General features: G+C 41.2%; 1 protein-coding gene and 1 pseudogene across 1 annotated transcript; one reads left to right on the forward strand and one right to left on the reverse strand.

Moving 5' to 3' along the window:
* The first annotated feature begins 271 nt into the window (after positions 1-271).
* On the forward strand, positions 272-17,181 carry GCSH (glycine cleavage system protein H (aminomethyl carrier)). The gene is made up of 5 exons (XM_006888808.1): positions 272-419; positions 4,505-4,584; positions 5,760-5,823; positions 16,011-16,142; positions 17,084-17,181. The coding sequence occupies exons 1-5, from the start codon at positions 272-274 to the stop codon at positions 17,179-17,181; spliced, it is 522 nt and encodes a 173-aa protein (XP_006888870.1).
* Positions 11,927-12,335, reverse strand: LOC102867966 (annotated as a pseudogene).
* Positions 17,182-18,632: the final 1,451 nt, after the last annotated feature.

An 18,632-nucleotide genomic window follows, 5' to 3' on the forward strand; every position in this document is an offset into this window, starting at 1 on the left:
CGCCTCTCTCTCTCGGACCTGCCCCTTGCCCCTTGCTTCATCCGGAAACAGGCCCCGCCCCCTCCGCCTGTCACCCGTGCATCGTCCTATCCGGGACCGCAGCCTGCACGCAGTCCCCGCCCTACGCGCACGGCCCTATCGGCCGGGGCCCACGTGTCCCCGCCCCGCGCCGCGGTCCAGCCGGCTGGCTCCGGCCCGGGCCGCCCCGCCCCTCCTCTCCGGCCCGCCGCGGACCTGGAGTCCTGCGCCGCGACCCCCGCACCCTGCGAACATGGCGCTGCGAGCTTCGCGGAGCTTGGGGCCCGCGGCCTGCTGTCTGCGTGCGCTCTCGGCGTCCCGCGCGCCCTGCCCGGCGCGGCGCTGGGGACCCGGGCCTGGCGCTGTGCGCACGCTGCGCAGCGGCCGCGCTCTGCTCGCAGGTAAGCCAGGCGGGCGCCGCGGGACTGCAGTCACACGTGGGCGCCGGCGGGCGGGCGGGAGCCCTGGAGCAGTGCGCGCGGGACCCAGCCTGGCGCCCCGCGGAGGGCAGAGGGGGCCTGCCTACCCTGATCAGAGCCGGGACTGCCGTGTGCACACCCCGAGCTGTGTCCTGCGGATCAGACAGAGGCGTGCAGTGCGAGCCCGGCAGGTGAGCCGGCCAGAGCAGGAGCGTCGCCAAGCAGCGGGGTGGCTGTACTTTCCTTCGCATGCGTGCAGTCTGCGACCTCGGACGAGTTCACTGAGTGGACGGGTAACTGGGAATTGTGAGGAAAGTTAGAGCACCTGGAATTTATCACTCGCAGCCGAGCATAACTGTTTACGACAGTAAGGCAATCAGCTGGACGCCCAGCAGACCTGCTGGGTCCGGACCCGAGTCCATGATGCGCGCTGGGGCCGAAATGAGGCCTAGCTTAACCAGACTTGCAACACTGGGGACACCCGCCCATCAGTGTATTCGCTTTGGTGCTGCTGGTGCGCGCTGATCCTGCGGAACACCGCACTGAGAGGGGCGAAACACCGTTATCTTTTTTCACAAACACGGTCGCTCACTTCGTGGCTTAAGGGTCCGGGCGTCCTCGATCTCCGAGGGCTGTTGACTTGCTAATTGCTTGTTTTAGAAATACGTCTGAGAATAGTAGAACTGGCATTTATTCCAAACTCTGAGACATAAGGATTTCCTTCTTATTTGACATATAGCCAACACGACTTCAAGTTGAGTACCGAGTTAAAACACATTTGTAAGTCAAAAATGGAATGTCAAGCCTACATTTTTGTTTCTTATCATTACTCAGTATTTCATTATCTCTAGCTGTTTGCATTTTCAACTTATCTAGTTAAATATTGCCCAAAACATCAATACCCCTCGATCAGGTTAAGCTCCTAGGGTGTTGCTTTGTTCTGCCTTGTTTTCTAATTTCAGAACAGTTTTGGGTTTACAAATATATAACTCAGCTTATTGTTGTCCAGGTGGAAGTGACCCACTGCTCACCCTCCATCTTTGTGGGAATCAGCAGTTTTACATAGGCTTTCAGGAGATTAAATTACACAGGGAGAAACTGCCCATCTTTCTCCTGGCCTCTGGGGATTTGAACGCCAGAGGTTTTGGAGCCACTTTTGGGTTAGCAGCGCAGCTCACTACACATTATCCCACTAGAGCTCTCCCGAAAATACAGAGAACTCCTCAGACTGCAGCTTTAGTCATCAGTCATTAACATTTTGCCACTTGGGCTTTTGTCTCCTAGGCTGTGTTGGTAAGAGACATACATACCTACCTATCCGTTCATTTATCCATATTGATAAGCATAAACACAGTGAATCCTAGGAACAGGAACACTGTCCTCCTATCACAGTTACATATCAAAGTTAAGCACTGACTTCTTACCTAATCTAGCCCATACTCAACTTTTGCTAATTAAGCTAATAATGTTCAGGTCCTTCTAGATCAAGCCCAGTGTTATCCATTCCTATGATAGGGAACAAGCATCAGGTTTTAACAGACTCAATTCTGTTTCTTAAGAATTTTGGGAACTTGGCACATCAGTTCTGGAGCCTCCTTCTCTTCTCCCAGAAAGATAGAGATGAGAATACATTCCACACAGCACTCTACACACACCTGATAACTGTTGCTGGTCATTAAATAGTAACGAACGGCATAAAATGAGTACAAAATAGTTAACAATGTCATGCTAGGAAGACCCAAACAAGTCTTTTTTGAAGGAAGGGCAACCAGAGTGCTCTAGGACTTGGGAGAGAGACCACAGTGCTGAGAAAGGTAGAGGGTCAGCCAGAAAGACCCTCACCAGAATGGAGTGACACAGTGACTGCAGCTTGAGCATCGGACGGAGTGCAGATGGTGCAGGAGAGGGCAGGGCTCAGATCTGTTCACAAGGCTGCTATGACTTTCAGTCAGTGGTACCTAACAGTAACATTCATGGAGAACATTTTATCTGGCCAGTGACTTTGAAAGAAAGAAAATGTTAAATGTTTCTAAATTATTTAAAGTTACTAAACTAATTTTCTAAAAAAAAAAAAAAGTTACTTAATTTTCTGAAGCAGAAAACCATGTTTTTCCAAATGCAGTAAGAAAGTTAACATCTCCTGTCCATTCTCCCATTCTCCTCCACCCCCTTTAAATTAAGAGTCAAAGGAAGAACTGGACTAATAATTTTCTTAATAGCATGGTGTAATAAAAAGAGACTGGGCATTTCAGTCCAATGGATTTAAGTGCATTTTAGTTTAGAAATGCAGTTGCCTTTCACTCTAACTTTGTGGTTATTCATTTATTAAATACGGGTAAAAAAACTGCTCCTTAAGGTTATCTATGCACTTATGAAAGACAGCAAAGCCAAACAGTAGGTGAGGATGGGTTATCCCACTTCTACTTTAAAAAGACAAAAAGGTTTAAAATTGCTGTTAATTAAGAGCACAGATAACCACTTGGAGAGTGATAGCCGAGTTTCTGAGTGATACAAATGATTAACACACTTGGCTACTAACTCCAAGGTTGGAGGTTCAAGTGCACGCAAATGCCTCTGTCAAGAGAGGCCTGGTGATCTACTGTAAAAAAAATTTGGCCATGAAAATATACAGCCCAACTCTCTGAGCCCCTGGGGAGTTAGAACTGATTTGGTGGATGGTGAATAAGGATGATAGAATTGATGCCTTTGGGTTGTGGTGCTGGAGAAGTGTACTAAATATCCTGTGGACTGCTAAAACAACAAACAAATCTGTCTTGGAGAAAGTGCAGCCAGAGAGTGCCTTAGAGGCAAGGATGGCCAAACTTTGTCTCACTTTTTGGGCGTGTTGTTAGGAAGGGCCCATTCTTGGAAAATGACATCATGCTTGGAAAGATGGAGGGCTGCCGAAAGAGAAGATGACCCTCAACAACATGGATTGACAGAGTGACTGTAACAGTGGGCTCAAGAGCATCAGAGATGATGGCACAGGATAGGGAAAGGTTCAGAGCCACTGTTCACAGAGTCAGCGCAAAGGCATCTAATGACAGTATCTTAGAGTTGTAACGGGATGATGGGATGATAGGGAGAACCAAGTGTTAGAGCAAAACAGTTGCATCTTGCTCAAAATACCCTTTGGCAAACTTCTAAGACTTCCCCAACTGTTTCTTTCCTTGGCAATTGAATAAAGCTGCTTTCTGCCCCACGTCTCATCTTCACTTTTAAAATTTCTACTCCGTAAGGTTTTGCATGACTACCACATGCCATTATGCTTAGAACTGGGAATACAAAGGGAAATCAGAATGGATCCTTCTCTTCTGTGCTTACAGCCAGATTCTGGGAGGAATCTGACAGGTGGACTCTCCATCTGCAATTTGTCCAGTATCAGAGCCCTGGTGGTGCAGAGATAAAGAGTGTTAATTGGTTAACAGCACCCACCTAGGGGAAGAGACCCACCTGGGGAGAAGTGACCCACCCTGGGAGGAGGAGGAGGCAGTCTGTTTCTGTGAAGATTTATCTCCCTGACAACCCCAGAGAGCCATTCCATTCTACCTTGTGTGGTCACCAGATGTTGTAGCTACTCTCTCCATGGACAGGCTTGCAGTCAATTAAAATTTCAAGAGTTCAGTGAAGTCATTGTATTAGGGGTCCATTTCATTCTTGTGAAATTTCCTTTACTAAGGACTTTGCTGGGCCAAACCTATCACTCCAAGTCTGTTTTCAGAGGGAAGAGTTGTTTGATGAGTACGTATCTGGCGTGTTCCTCTGTGTGTGTGCTTGTATATGTGATTTAAGACTTGTTAGACAGTGCAACAATGAATGAATGAGAACCCAAAATCTCTGTAAATGTTCACTAAAACTAATAAAAATTGTTACAGCAGATAATCAGATCTCCAAATGGTGTGCAGGTCATGACACTTGGGTGACTGCTGATTTTGGTTGCTTCCAGTGCTATGTGCTCTTCTAAAACAGCATCAATTAGATCAATAAGTTAAACACAAATATTGGCAGTCTTTTTTTTTTTAAGCAGTGATGGTGCTATTTTCTGAAATATTGGTCTTCTCTTATAGTGCGTAAGTTCACAGACAAACATGAATGGGTGACGACAGAAAATGGTGTTGGAACAGTGGGAATCAGCAATTTTGCACAGGTATTGAATTGTCTTGAAATATTTGTGGCATGAGTTCTTGCAATTGGACTGTGTTTAACTTAAGCATTTTGTTTATTCTTTTAGTACTTGGGCTATTTTCACATAAAGGGCTAGTAGGAGAAAAACAGCCACAGATGAAATGAGAAAAATCAAATTGGGGAAGTATGTTAAAAGATCAGAAACATACCTTATTCAAGAAACAGATTCCCCCAACCCTTTGTTGGTAGCGGGAGTGGCATCCACTTTCTAAACAACATGCCTCCAGAAACTCTATGACCTTGAGTAAATGTTGATAGTTACAGAAAGGCTTCAGGTCTTTTGTTCATAGGGTCACTATGAGTTGTGCTCGACTCAGAGACAATCAACAAAATGAGAGAAACTGAAGAAAAAGGAAAACAGAGGCCCAGCCACCTACAGCCTTGTAGGAGTGGTGGATACGTAACACTAAGGGGTGTGAAGAAGAGGTGGGACCTATTTTAGCACAGATTAGTCAGAAGGAATTATTTTGCTTGTTTTTTCTTAATTCTTCTGTTCCCATATTGAGATGAGAAAATTTGGTGCTACTAATTGTCATATACAATAGTCCTTGTATGTTGGACTCTCAGGGTTTGGGATCCTGATACCTTCCCGAAAGCTTGTTATACCTCTGTATTTCTTAAGAGCCTCAGGATAACGGAAACGTTGGTTAAGATGTGGTCCTTGCCCTTCTGGAGTTTACCTCTGAGGGGAGAACAGTCATGTTCAGGAAAACAACACAAAAGCACTCCATGAGAGCTACCACATGAATGGTACTATGGATGTGATTCACCTGGTAGAGAGGCCACCTCTTATTGGAGGAAGTGCTTTGTACAATCTTTGTAAAAGCTGTAGAATCTTCAGATTGATCTGGGGTAGTGGCCTGCAGAGGTGGTAAAGCCCACAAGGAGCTAGTCTGGAATCATGTTTGCAGCATAAGGCTTGTGAAGGGGTCACTCTCACTAGATCTGACTATTTCTTACAACTCCTAAGGATAGTTTTTACATCTTTAAAAGATGGTAAACAATGAAAAATAATGTGTCCCCTCGAGCATAAAATGTGTGCAGAAAAGTTCTGCTGACTCCTGAATTATAGGGGTTTCAGTACATTCATTGTTCTTGTTTACTGGGGTTCTGAATTCTTCTCTCCTGTTTCTTTAGGAAGCTTTGGGAGATGTTGTTTACTGTAGTCTTCCTGAAGTTGGGACAAAGTTGAACAAACAAGGTGAGTCTGTTTCTTATCCGTGGTATGTGCCCTGAATCTTCTTTACCTGATCTTTCCCTTGAATAAGAATGTATTTGGCCCATGGTTTAATTAGAGTGCTTTTATCTCCAGAACAGAACACTGAAATGGGAAAAGCTTGCACAGTTGGGGTTTATAATCATCTCAAGAAAGCACTCTGAAGATAGGTGAATATAGGCTTGGTCCATGATGGGTCCTAGATTTACAGATGGCTGCAAAATCTTCAGTCATTACTTCCCCCCCCCTATATTTTATTTTCTCTCCAGTTAACTACACATTCACATTATAGTTCACATTTGACAACTTCCACACACATTGTTCAGTGATGTTGGCCATGCTCACCTTCTTAAGTGGCACCCTCTCCAAACTGGGAGTGAGGGAAGGAAGGAGGGAGAGGCTCCCTTCTACTCTTCTTCAGGAGGGACCGCCTCAACCAGAGACCAGCTGAGAGCACTTAACATGCTTCTGCATCACATTAGGCAGGTGTGGTACATCTGCAACTAGGACAGATGATCAGGAGCCCTCCCTGGTGGTGGAGGATGCAGTGCATTGGCTGCTCAACACAAGGTCAGCAATTCGAATCCACCAGCTTCTGTGTCGGATCGAGGTGAACGAGCTTCTCCCTTAAAGATTTATAGCCTCAGAGACCCAAAGAAGAGTCGCAGTGAGTTGGAACCAACTCAACAATGTGGGATATGAAAGAGAATGAGGACAAGGCATTTTCAGACTTCAAAAAGTGAATGGGAAGAAAAAGTGGAATGGAACCGCTTCTGTGCACACCCAGCCATGTGCACACTGAAACTGCACGATAGAGCTAAGGTGTGTAACTTTTAAAAAGGCAGATCTGCTTTTCTCTGGAGGCAGTAGAAGGTGCCCACAAAGAACACGATTCCAAGTCAGAACCTGGTTTGTTTGTTTTTTTTTTTTTTTTTTTTAGAACCTGGTTTTAAATCCTGGTCCACAATGTAGTAACTACATGACTGTGTGGAAATGATTTAATTGTGGTCTCATCTTTTAATAAGGAATAATAGTTAATATCCATCTTGTAGCATTTATGTAAGGTTTAAATGAGACCTTTCGAGTCCTGTTCCAAGTAAAAACTTGGCAAGTATTATTTAGTGGTGCCAGGCAGATTATTCAGCAGATCTCTGTTTAATCTTACATATAAATCAACCCAGTAGATATTAAGTATCTGCTTTCTAAATATTTTGACTGTATTGGCTATACCTTTGCTGATACATTTTAGCCATTACATATGTAGGTCTTGCCATTCTTTAAAAATCTTCCTAGAAGCCTTTTCTTAGCATGAGAGTGTAACTGATCGTCTCTTTTCATTTTTCCTTTTTTCTGTATGTAATGGGGAAATTGTGGAGTTTCTTTTTGTCTTATTTGCTGTGTACTCATTCTGTTTCAATATATTAAATATTGCTATCTGTTCCAATACCTCACACAGCTATCTGTTCCTATTTCATCATAAACATGAGTCCATCTGCATGGCTCCCAGATCACACATTTTGCTGTCCTGAGGTGCTGTGGAGTATTTAAAAATTTTCAACATCTTCTGGACCCTGCATGAACTACATTATATTAGTCTCACCACTGTTGTTAGGTCCGGATGAGTTGGTCCCAGCTCACAATGACCCTGTGCACCACAGAACAAAACACAGCCTGGTCCTGTGCTGTCCTCACCTGCTGGTATTGTGTTCTAGCCCACTGTATCAGCCACTGACAATCCACCCTTTTGAAGGTTCTTCCTCTTCTCCACTGACCTTCTACTTTACCAAGCATTATTTCCTTCTCTAGGGACTGGACTCTGAATACCATGTCCTGAGTTTGTGAAACTGAGTCTCACATCCTTTGGCTGCACATCTTTCTAAATCGATTTGTTCTGGAGATTTCTAGGTCTCACTGTGTTCCTTTAGATAACATCTCTTTGAAGAAGTACTGCCCAGAAATCAATGTGGAATCTCAAATGAGGGCAGTAGTGGTGTCCAGTTCATGTACAAACTACAGTACCAGTGAGCAAACCTATCTCTAATTGTACTTACTAATAAAAAAAAATTTTAAAATATATGGGTACTTACTCTACTGTTTGAGTGGCATCCACTTTCTAGACCACATGCCTCTGGAAACAATGATCAATGTCAATAGTTGTAGAGAGGCTTCAGGCCTTTTATTCATAGGGTTGCTATTAATTGTTCTTGACTCAAAGGCAATAAGCAAAAACAAATCTACTGTTTAGATGAAAATACTAACAACTTTGGATTTTATCTCATATGAAATTGTTAGTTGGTTTGCTTTTGTGCTATTCAATTGGCACTGACTCGTAACTTACCCTCTAGCAAGTTTTCAGAGGCTGTAAATCACACTGGAGGAGAATGCCTGTCTTTCTCCTCCAGAGCTGTTGATGGATTAAAACTGTGTGATTGGCACCATGATTCCTTACTACTCGGCCGCCAGAGCTCCCCACAGGTCTTGTTTAGGGGTCATTGTATGAAATCATAGAGACATTAAGCAGTAATTCTGGCCAGCTTTGTGAAGATAATTTTTTGTGTTTTCTTCTTAAATCTTTATATAGTTTCAACTTTCATATTGATGTATTGTGCATGATCTGAAGAATCGTATTTCGTTTATATTACAATTATGCTGACACATGGAATTATCTGCTGGTTCTAGCACCAGTGATTGACAGTTTTACTTATTCAATTGACTGCTATCCTTATTGAAAAGAATTTGACTGTAAGTTTATGTTTATTTTTAGACTCTTCAGTCTGTTTCATCAATCTGCTTGTTTTTATAACATATGACATCTTAATTCTCAAATATGCAGTAAGACTTGAAATCATTTAGTATGAGTCATCCAATTGTATTCTGCTTGCAGTATTCTTTTGGCTATCCTAGATCATAACTATTTCTATAACAATTTTAGAATCAGTTTGCCAATTTATATACACTGTAGATCAATTTAGGGAGGGTTATATAAACAACTTTGAGTCATCTATTCATGAAGATCTTTCCAAGTAATTAGGTCTTTCTCTTTGCAGTGTTTTGTAGTTTTCAGTGTTGGGGGTCTTACATATAATTATATTTTTTATGCTAATACAAATGAAATTTTTTATTTTCAATTTCATTTTCCAGTTTTTTGTGACCTAGTAGTATAATGAGCTAAGGCTTGGCAGTTCAAATTTAAAATCTGTTACGAAGTAGAAATATGAGACTGTTTGTTTCTGTTGAGATTTATACAGCCTTGAAAATCCAGTGGCGAATTACCATGAGCTGGAATCAACTCCATGGCGGTGGGTTTAGTTTTTTACTAAATCTACTTATTCTAATAGTTTTGTAGTTTTCTTGGGAGATTCTAGGTAGATGATGATATAATCTGTAAGTAGAGACAATTTTATTTTTCATTATAGTCTTCATGCTTTGTATTTATCTTCTTTGCCTTGCTGAAGGCTACGATTGTCAGTATACTGTGGACATCACTGCTTTTTCCTTGATACTATTTCTTACCTACGATGTTAGACGTTGGTTTTTCCTACATGTTCTTAACCAGACTGAGGAAGTTCCTTCTTACTCCTAATTTGCAGAGGGTTTTGTGTATTTGGCTTTTTAAAAATCATGATTGTTGTTGTTGTTTACCATCAAGTTGGAACCAGCCCTCCAGCCAGTTTTCAGAGACACAGGGGAGGAGATTGTCCATCCTTATTCCGCAGAGCACCTGGTAGATTCAAACTGCAAGCCTATCCTTCGGGATTGCAGTGCAGTTTCTTACCACTAGGCCACCAAAGCTCAGTCATGATTGTTGTTGTTATTGTTGTTGATTGCCTTGAGTTGAGCACGACTCATAGTGACCCTATGAACAGAAGGCCTTGAAGCCCCTCTACAACGGTTGACATTTATAAAAGTTCATAGAGTTTCTGGAGACATGTTATTTAGGAAGTGGATGTCACTCCTGCTTCCAAACCTCTCATAGTATGTTATTGCTGTTAGGTGTCATTGAGTTGCCTGTGATGTATTATGACCCTATGTATAGCAGCTCTGAACCCTTCCCTGCTTGAGCCAGTCTCCTCATAGCCATGATGGAGGAAAAATCAATTTGCTACTTTAAGAATTGTAGGACAGAGCATTATGCTTTTGAAAAGTAATAGACTTTCTCCCTACCCCTTGACTTCCTTAACAAACAAATTTCTTCTGCTTTGTTGGAGGCTACAAGTCAAACTTCAAGTGCCAGCTCTAGGAGAAAGCATGCACTGTCTGTTCTGAAGGAAGCTTCTTTATTTCCTTCATTTTCTTGGAGATCTCCATGTGTCCTGGCCTTCCTTGATGTCAGGGAGCTTCCTGGCAAAGAGATGGAGTCCAACAGGGTGCAACCAACGCCTAGAGATTACTTCTTTGTAAGATTCAGCTAGCTTTCCTCCATTTTTTGTCTTCAGAGAACTAAAAGATGTTCAGGCTACACCCTAACGAAATTTCCCTGACCTCTGATCAGGGCTTTGCTCTATTCTACCTGTAATCCTCTTGTAGCTGTTCATGGAATATTATTCCATAACTTCCATATCACATTGTTGTTAGGTGCTGTCGAGTATGACTCATAGCGACCCTGTGAACAACAGATTTGAACCCTGTCCTATCTTGTGCCTCCCTCATACTTCCTGACACAGTAGAGGCCATTGCTGCAGTTACTGTGTTAATCACCTGGTAGGGGGTTTTCCTCCCTCTCACCATCTCCCTACTTTTCCAAGCCTGGTGTCCTTCTCCAAGGAATAAATAGCCTCTTCTAGCAACATGCCCAAAGTATCATTAATCCTTTATTAATCCTTGCCTCCAAGGAACAGTTTGGCTGCACCTTCTGTGAGACACATCTTTTTGTTCCATTGGCAGTACTTTTCTCCAACGTAACAGTTCAGAGGCATCAATTTTTCTTCTGTTATCCTTATTCATTGTCCAGCTCTCAAATGTATAGCAAGTGATTGAAAAGACAATGTTCTGAATCAAGCACATCTTAAGTGTTCAGACTAACATCATTGTTCTCAGTGATTTGAAGCGATCCCTGACTGCAGGTTTTGTCAGTAACTGCTGGTACCAAGTATATTGATTGTGGATCCAAGTAAGATGAAGTTGTTTACAGTTTCAGTCTTTTCTCCATCTATCATGATGTTACCTATCAGTCCAAAGGTGAGAGTTTTTATTTCTTAACACTGAGATGCAATCCATATAGAAAACTGCAGTGTTAATCTGCATCAAATGTCTCAAGTCCGCTTCACTTTCAGCAAGTAAGGTTGTGTCATCTGCATAACATAAGTTGTTGATGAGTCTTCCTCCAATTCTGTTGCCAAATTTTCTGAACCCATCTTCTGGAATAACTGTTCAGCATACAGATTAAATAGATACGGAGAAAGGATACAACCCTGATGCATATTTTTCTTAATTTTAAACCATGGAGTGTTTCTTTGCTCTTGTTTGCACAAATTTCTTGGTCTAGGTTTCCCATAAGCACAAGTAAATCTTCTGGCCGGGATTCCCATTCTTCTCCAGATTAACCATAATTTGTTATGATCTACAGCCAGATACTTTTGTATAGTCAATAAAGCACAAATAGTCATGCTTCTGGTACTCTTTTGTTTCAGCCAGGTTCCATCTGACATCGCAGTGATATCCTTGGTGCCATTTCCTCTTCTAAATCCAGCTTGAACTTGTAGTTCTCTGTCTTTGTACTGTTCTAGCTGTCTTTGAGTGATCTTGAGCAATATTTTGCTTGCATGTGGTATTAATGATATTGTTCAATAATTTCCACATTCTGTTGAATCATCTTTCTTGGGAATGGAAATGAATGTGGATGTCTTCTAATTGGTCAGCCAGGCAACTGTCATGGCATACACTAGTGAACACATCCAGGGCTGCATCTGTCATTTGAAAAAACTCAATTGATACCCCCTCTATTCCTGAGGCGGCTTTTTTTCTTGCCAGTGCCTTCACTGTGGGTTGAACTTCATTCTTCCTCACCATTGGTTCTTGATCATATGATATTTCCTAAAATTTTTTTTTTGTGGAGACAAGCTGTCTTTATTGCTGGGGCGGCTGGTGCTCAGGAGCTCTTGGTGGGGCGGGTTCGCTTCCTCTTCACCATCACGGGCTTCTTCTGGCTGCAGTAGGATGGCGCTGGCCCTGCGGATGGCGGCCACGCGCAGGTCGGGCCGGCACTTGTTTTTGCAGATCATGTAGCGGATGCTGCCCAGCGTGGCCCGGGCGTTCTTGTGGATGGTGGTCTGCACGTAGGAGGAGGTGGCCGGCTTCCTCTGGCCTGACCTCCGCTTCACCACCACGAACCCTTGTTGTCGGGGCCGGCTCCACGCCCACGGTCTTGCGGTGGATCAGCCCATTGTAGCGGAAGGAGTTGCGGGCTTTGAGGTTTTTGGGCTCGGTTCTGTAAGTCTGCTTTTAATCAAGAAGCTGGAGCAGTTACGCACGACCATCCATTGCAGATGGGCAGACATGGCTGCAGCTCCTAACGCAGCGACTGCCGGTGGCGGAAAGAGACATCTTTTTTTTTTTTTTTTGGTTAAAATATTTAAGTGTTGACCAGTTCCTTCTGTTATAGTGATTCTGTATTCTCTCCATCATCTTTTCCTGGTTCCTGGATCATTCAAGATTTTGCCCATAGTATCTCATAAGTACTATATAGTTCGAGGCCTGAATTTGTTTTTCAGTCCTTTCAGCTTGAGAAATGGCAAAGGCATTCTTCCCCTTTTGTTCTCCAGTTCTAGGTCTCTGCATATTCTTTTACAACAGTTTGCTTTGTCTTCTTGAGGTTCAATACCCTTCCTTTTGTTTTTGCTTCTTACCATTCCACTGCAATTTTCAGGGTCTCTTTTGACATCCATTTTGGTTTGTTTTTCCTCCCCTGTCTTTGTAATGACCTTTGATGTCGTCCCACAATTCATCAGGTCGTCGATCACTGGTGTTGGATGGTTCAAACCTATTCTTAACATAATTTTTAAATTCAGGTAAGATAGATTAAAGATTATATTTTGGTTCTCATGGACTTGTTTTAATTTTAATTTTCTTTAGCCTCACTGGAACTTGAACATGAGTAATTGATGGTCTTTGCCACAGTCAGCACCTGGCCTGGGTATTGATTGCTGATATTGAGCTTTTCAACAATTCTTCCCACAGATGTAGTCAGTCTGATTCCTGTGCAGTCCATATGGGAATTACATGTGTAAATTTGGCTTTTGGGGTTTTTCCCATTTGTGGTTTTTAAAAACGGTATCTATGATGAATAAATCATTGACTGTACAAAATTTAATTGTTCTGTTTCTGGTCTCGTTCCTGTCACCAAATCTATACTTTCTGACTGTTCTTTCTTCCGTGTTTCCAACATTCCAGTCATTTCCAAGATCATTGACAAACCTTGATTGGCTATCTGGTCAATTTCAGAATGAAAACTTTATAAAAATCTTCATTTTCCTTCTCTTTGGTTTTAGCTGTTGGTGCATATATTTGAATAATAGTCATGATAACAGGTGTTCCTTGTATGCATATGGATAATGTCCTATCACTCATAACACTGAACCTTCAGGATAGAACTTGAATTTGTCTTTATAACTATGAAAGCAACTCCTTTCTTCCTCTGTTGTATTTTAGCTGCCTTCCACCATAAGGTAGACAGTGTTTTGTAGTTTGAATAATATATATATATACACACACACACACACACACACACACACACACACTCACATACATATGTGTGTATATATATAGTTTATGTTTACATGTAATTCATATTGTTTGTATAATTTAGTTTGTCAGTTTTCCCCTATATTATACACATGAATACATGTATGTAACGTCTCTTCCTCTAGAGGGACATTATTTCTTGTTATGTACCATTGAGTTGCTTGCAACTCATAGCGGCCCTGTGTACAACAGCTCTGGACCCTGCTCTATCCTGTGCCAACCTTACTGTCTCTAACACACCTACCACCATTAACCCAGTCACGGAATTAATCCATATCATAAAGGGGCTTCCTCTCTTGTGCTGTCCCTCCACCCTCCCAAGCATGACATCCCTTTCCAAAGACTGGTCACTCCTTGCAGCATGTCCAGAATATGTCAGACGAAGCCCCATAATACTGTTATTACATACATGTGTTCTGGAGGGACATAATTCAATCCATGACACTCTACTCTTTGGCCCTCTAAAGTTCATGTCTTTGCCAAAAGCAAAACACTTTAACCCCATCATGTCATTTTAGAAATGTTAAACTTGAAGTTCCACTTCTGTACTAAATCACAATTATTTTTCTTTTGTGATTCTAGAATCCAAGTTAACTACTTTCAAAGTACGATGGTAACTCAGGCAGACCGTGGACATTTTCATTATAAATGGGAGAAGAAATTGAAGGAAAAGAAAGTAGGCACCAAGCACGCAGATACTCAGCAGCACAATTTACATTTGTTTTCAAGGCCTGAAAATATTTCTCAATTCTCTGAGGCCATCTAGACACTGGGTCTGCCTGCTGGTCATACTCCCTGTGCTCAGCAGGGAGGCCTCGTGTCCTCAGGTTTCAGCTCTGCCTTCGTGCCCACTGGGACAACAGTGCTGCTCCCTCACCTTGGGGCAGTCCCATTCCCCTCGTGCAGCTGCGTAGTTACCCTGCCCACTTGAGCATAACAGTCTCATACTCTGGGATTAAGCTGGCAAAGATCATTTCTTCTGCTTTTTTGTATTTAATTTTTCTACTTTTCCTAGCTTAAGATAGAAACTTGGATTATTGGGTTATGTTAAAAGTTGTTAAGTGCCGTTGAGTCGTAGACAAGTCATAGCAACCCTATGAATGAAAGACCTGAACACTATATTGTCGCAGTTGTTTTGTTTTCTATCATTGAGTTCCCCTCAACTCATGGTGACCCTATGTAGTATGGATCAGATCACAACCCTAAGATCAAGCTTTCAGCAGCCCCCCACCATAAGGGAGACAGTCTTTTTACAGTTGGCGTTCAAGAAATAAAGTACCTAGAGTAGGATCTGATCCCATGGTAGCAAACAACTGTGACAATATAGTACTGCCACCCACGATGAAGGTGGCACAGGACTAGGCCGCTTATACACATACATGCTTATGTGGGGCCCTCCCTTTTAGTTTTTCCTTTCTGGGATCCTCACCACATATTCCTGTAGTTGTGTTGGTGCTAAACTCTGCATTCAGGTTCTTGAAGCTACAGAGACTAACAACTTTCAGAATTTTGATCACCCTGCCCTACATGGCAGACTGGCCCCTCTCAGGGTATCATATCCAGAAAAAGATATCAGTTAAAAAACACCTCTTCCATGTTATGTCCTCCAGTATTGTCTCTTCTCAAGAATCCACTATTACTCATTTTCTATTGTCTTTCAAACCCAGATTGTTGATTTTTAAAATTTATAATAAAAGGGTGAAAATATAAATTTCTCCAATAGCCTACAGATTTTCCTATTATCAGTGAAGTAACTTCTAATTTTCCTGTAATTTCTACTTTGACTCCTGAGTTAATGAATTATTTAGTGTTGTTCAATTTCCAAGAATTTGGAGATTTTCCACACAGCTCATTGATAGTAATTTCACACTTAATTCAAATGTGAAGAAATCATAAGTTAACATCTGGCACATGATAGACTTTGGTGAATGCTCCATGTGTACCTAAAATCAGTTCTGACACACAGAGAGACCTTATATGACAAAGTAGAACTTAACCATAGGATTTTCAAGGTTGTATGTTGCCTTAAAGAAGAACAGTGTTTTGAATTGTTGACCTTTTGGTTAGAATCTGAGTGCTTTACCACTGCACCACCAGAACTCATGTCTAAAGCAAATAGATCCGTATACTGAGGATTCTTTAAGTTAGTAGAGAGAGGAAGATCTTACATGAGAGGGATGGATACAGTGACTTAAACAGTGGGCTCACATCCAGCAGACTGTGAGGAAAGCTGGACTGGGCGAAGTGTCATTCTGTTGAATCTAGTGTGACTGTGGTTCATGGTCAGCTCAACAGCACCTAACAACAACATATCCTTGTCATAGGTGAGAAGAGCGTGACAAGGCCGCATGCTTTATATTTAATGAAGTATATTCATAACCTGTTATTATGAGTGAGCACTTTTGACATCTGTTTTTTCTTTCTGCATTTAGATGAGTTTGGTGCTCTGGAAAGTGTGAAAGCTGCTAGTGAACTCTATTCTCCTTTATCAGGAGAAGTGACAGAGGTTAATGAAGCTCTTTCTGAAAACCCAGGACTTGTTAATAAGTCTTGTTATGAAGATGGTAAGTTGTTGCCAGAAAAGTTCCAGAGAATTATTGCTGTAGTTAAGAGTTAACATGTAATCTAGACTTTAAGTAAGCTTACCTGATTCTGACTTCACTTTTCTTTTTTCCACTTCTTGGTATTGGGATGTTCTCCTTTAAAAAGGAAAACACAAATAAGCTGGATTCATAGGTGGTGTTCAAAATAAAGCACTGTGAGTGTTGCATGGTTCTTAGCAATGTAACAGTGGACTCCTGAATTACTACAGTGTGTATCTTTTTGGATTTAAATCATGTACTCATGCCAATGTGGTGTGAATGGTGATAGCTTAATACCTCACTGCATTAATTTTCACATTTTTAACTTGATAATAATTCAATAAAATAGTCCAGTAGCAGTGTCACTAGATAATGGATAAAGAACCTGAGACCTGAGTCACCGACGAGGATCACACAGTCAATAAAGAGCAAAGCACAGCTAAGCAGTAGTTCTGTTACCTGCCATTCATCCCTTCATATTCCTGAGTACGGCTTCTTAGTGCCTTAAGAGTTACCATGTGGCTGTTCTTTTGTTAAAGGAAAAATATGCCTTGCCTTGTATTTTTGGATCCCTTAAGATTTTAAAATGCTACTTGTTTATTCTTTTTTCTAGCCCAAGAATTCTCAATCCATTATGATAGAGTGTGCTCTAGGGGTAATTATTTTTTAAACAAATTTTTTTTCCCCATTGCACATTTTCTTCTGTAATTCTTCTTGACTGTTATAGTGAACTGTTCATTTAATTCGTAAGGCTAAAGTGTAAAAGCTCTTTGAACAAATTATGGTCATGATCTATTCTATTGCCTGAGGAAAACTAGATTAATTTTTAGGCACTCAAGATATTTTACATTTTTAATGAACTTGAGTTTTATTCTTTAGACAATTTGGAATGCAAGATGCAGTGCTTTTTTGTATTGTTGCAGGTTGGCTGATCAAGATGACACTGAGTAATCCTTCAGAACTTGATGAACTAATGAGTGAAGAAGCTTATGAAAAATACATAAAATCCATTGAAGAGTGAAAACAAAACCACTAAAAGTAGTCGTCTAAAACAACTTACTCCAGCATTGCTGTCCTAAATTAGTAGGGGTTGAATTAAAGCAGCTTTTAGCAAAACATAGTGGAAAACAGAAATGACATGTTGCTGGAAGAAAGTAACTTTATAATGAGTAAAAATAAACCCAATATACACTTTTCTTCACATTACCCTGTGATTTTATAGTTATAATATCCAGAATTTATTCATTTACGTGTGGTAAGAATAGTTCTACATCTTATGGGTTCAAGGATAACAATGATATCTTAAGTCTGATATCATTAGTACCTACTGCTGACATCTGTATCTACGTGTGGGTCAGAATACTTAGCAAGCTTTCCACTAGAAATGATAAGTTTTTGTTAGCTGTCCACTGTCAGCTAAAGAACAATACTGTCTTAATTTTGCCATATACTGCCTTTGCTGGTGCTATTTTTTTACAATGAAGCAACAGCCTTGCAGCAAAATAAACAATTTAATAAAACATTCAACATTTTTTTTTGGAATTCAAACTGCTTTATATAAAGTCCCTTGTAAACAAAAACAGAATAAAAAGAAATAAAAAAAATAAAGGAATTGGATTCAAAAATAAAAAGAATTCAGAAAAAAAGGAAAGGGAATAAAAGAAAGTAACCGAAGACCATTTATTGCTTCTCTTCCGCCTTCTCGGCCTCCTCGCCTTCAGAAACATTCAACATTTAATCATGCTTTGTGTTGAATGAATAATTCTCAGTGAATACATTAGTATTTCTGGAAGTGCTACTTATAGAGTCCTGTTTTAAAAGGGAATTTATGCTCTATCAATGAAAGGTGCTAAGAAAGTACTTTAGTACAAACAGATTTTCTTAAACTAAGTTCTATGTGCTTAATATCTTTAAGTACATAGTTTATTCTTCTTTTAGAAGTATTTTCTGTCATGCAGGGCTCAAAACAAACATGTTGTCATAAAGTGTGAACCACTGTGTCCATAAGGCTATAAACTGCGCAGGAAGTTGGCCACCTCTTTGCTGTGGAGCCGCTGGTGGATGTGAACAGAGAGAGAAGTGTGGCATTTGGGTTAGCAACACATCTCCCCTAAGGACAGGGCATCAGGCCTCTCTCTCTTTCTTATGCTTAAGCTACAAGAAGAAATAGAACAAGGAAGACTAGACGTTTGATGCATAGCAAATAGTATATGCATAACTTCACAAGTTAAACCATGTAAAGTTTGCACGTCAGTCAGTAATAAATACTATTCTGTTGTTTAATTATAAAGATTAAAATATAGGATATGGTATTACAGCTCAGGTGGCCTAGTGGTAAAGGGTTGCATTGCCAAACCAAAGCCATGCAGTTCGGGTCCACCAGCTGCTCTGAGGGAGAAAGATGGTTTATTTCCCAGGCAGTATTTATAGGCTGTGAAAACCTGCTGGATGGTCAGCTGTGGCTCAGTTCCA

The sequence above is a fragment of the Elephantulus edwardii genome, unplaced genomic scaffold (genome assembly GCF_000299155.1).
Source record: "Elephantulus edwardii isolate Elephantulus edwardi_28Jun2011 unplaced genomic scaffold, EleEdw1.0 scaffold00072, whole genome shotgun sequence".
NCBI classification, from domain to species: domain Eukaryota; kingdom Metazoa; phylum Chordata; class Mammalia; order Macroscelidea; family Macroscelididae; genus Elephantulus; species Elephantulus edwardii.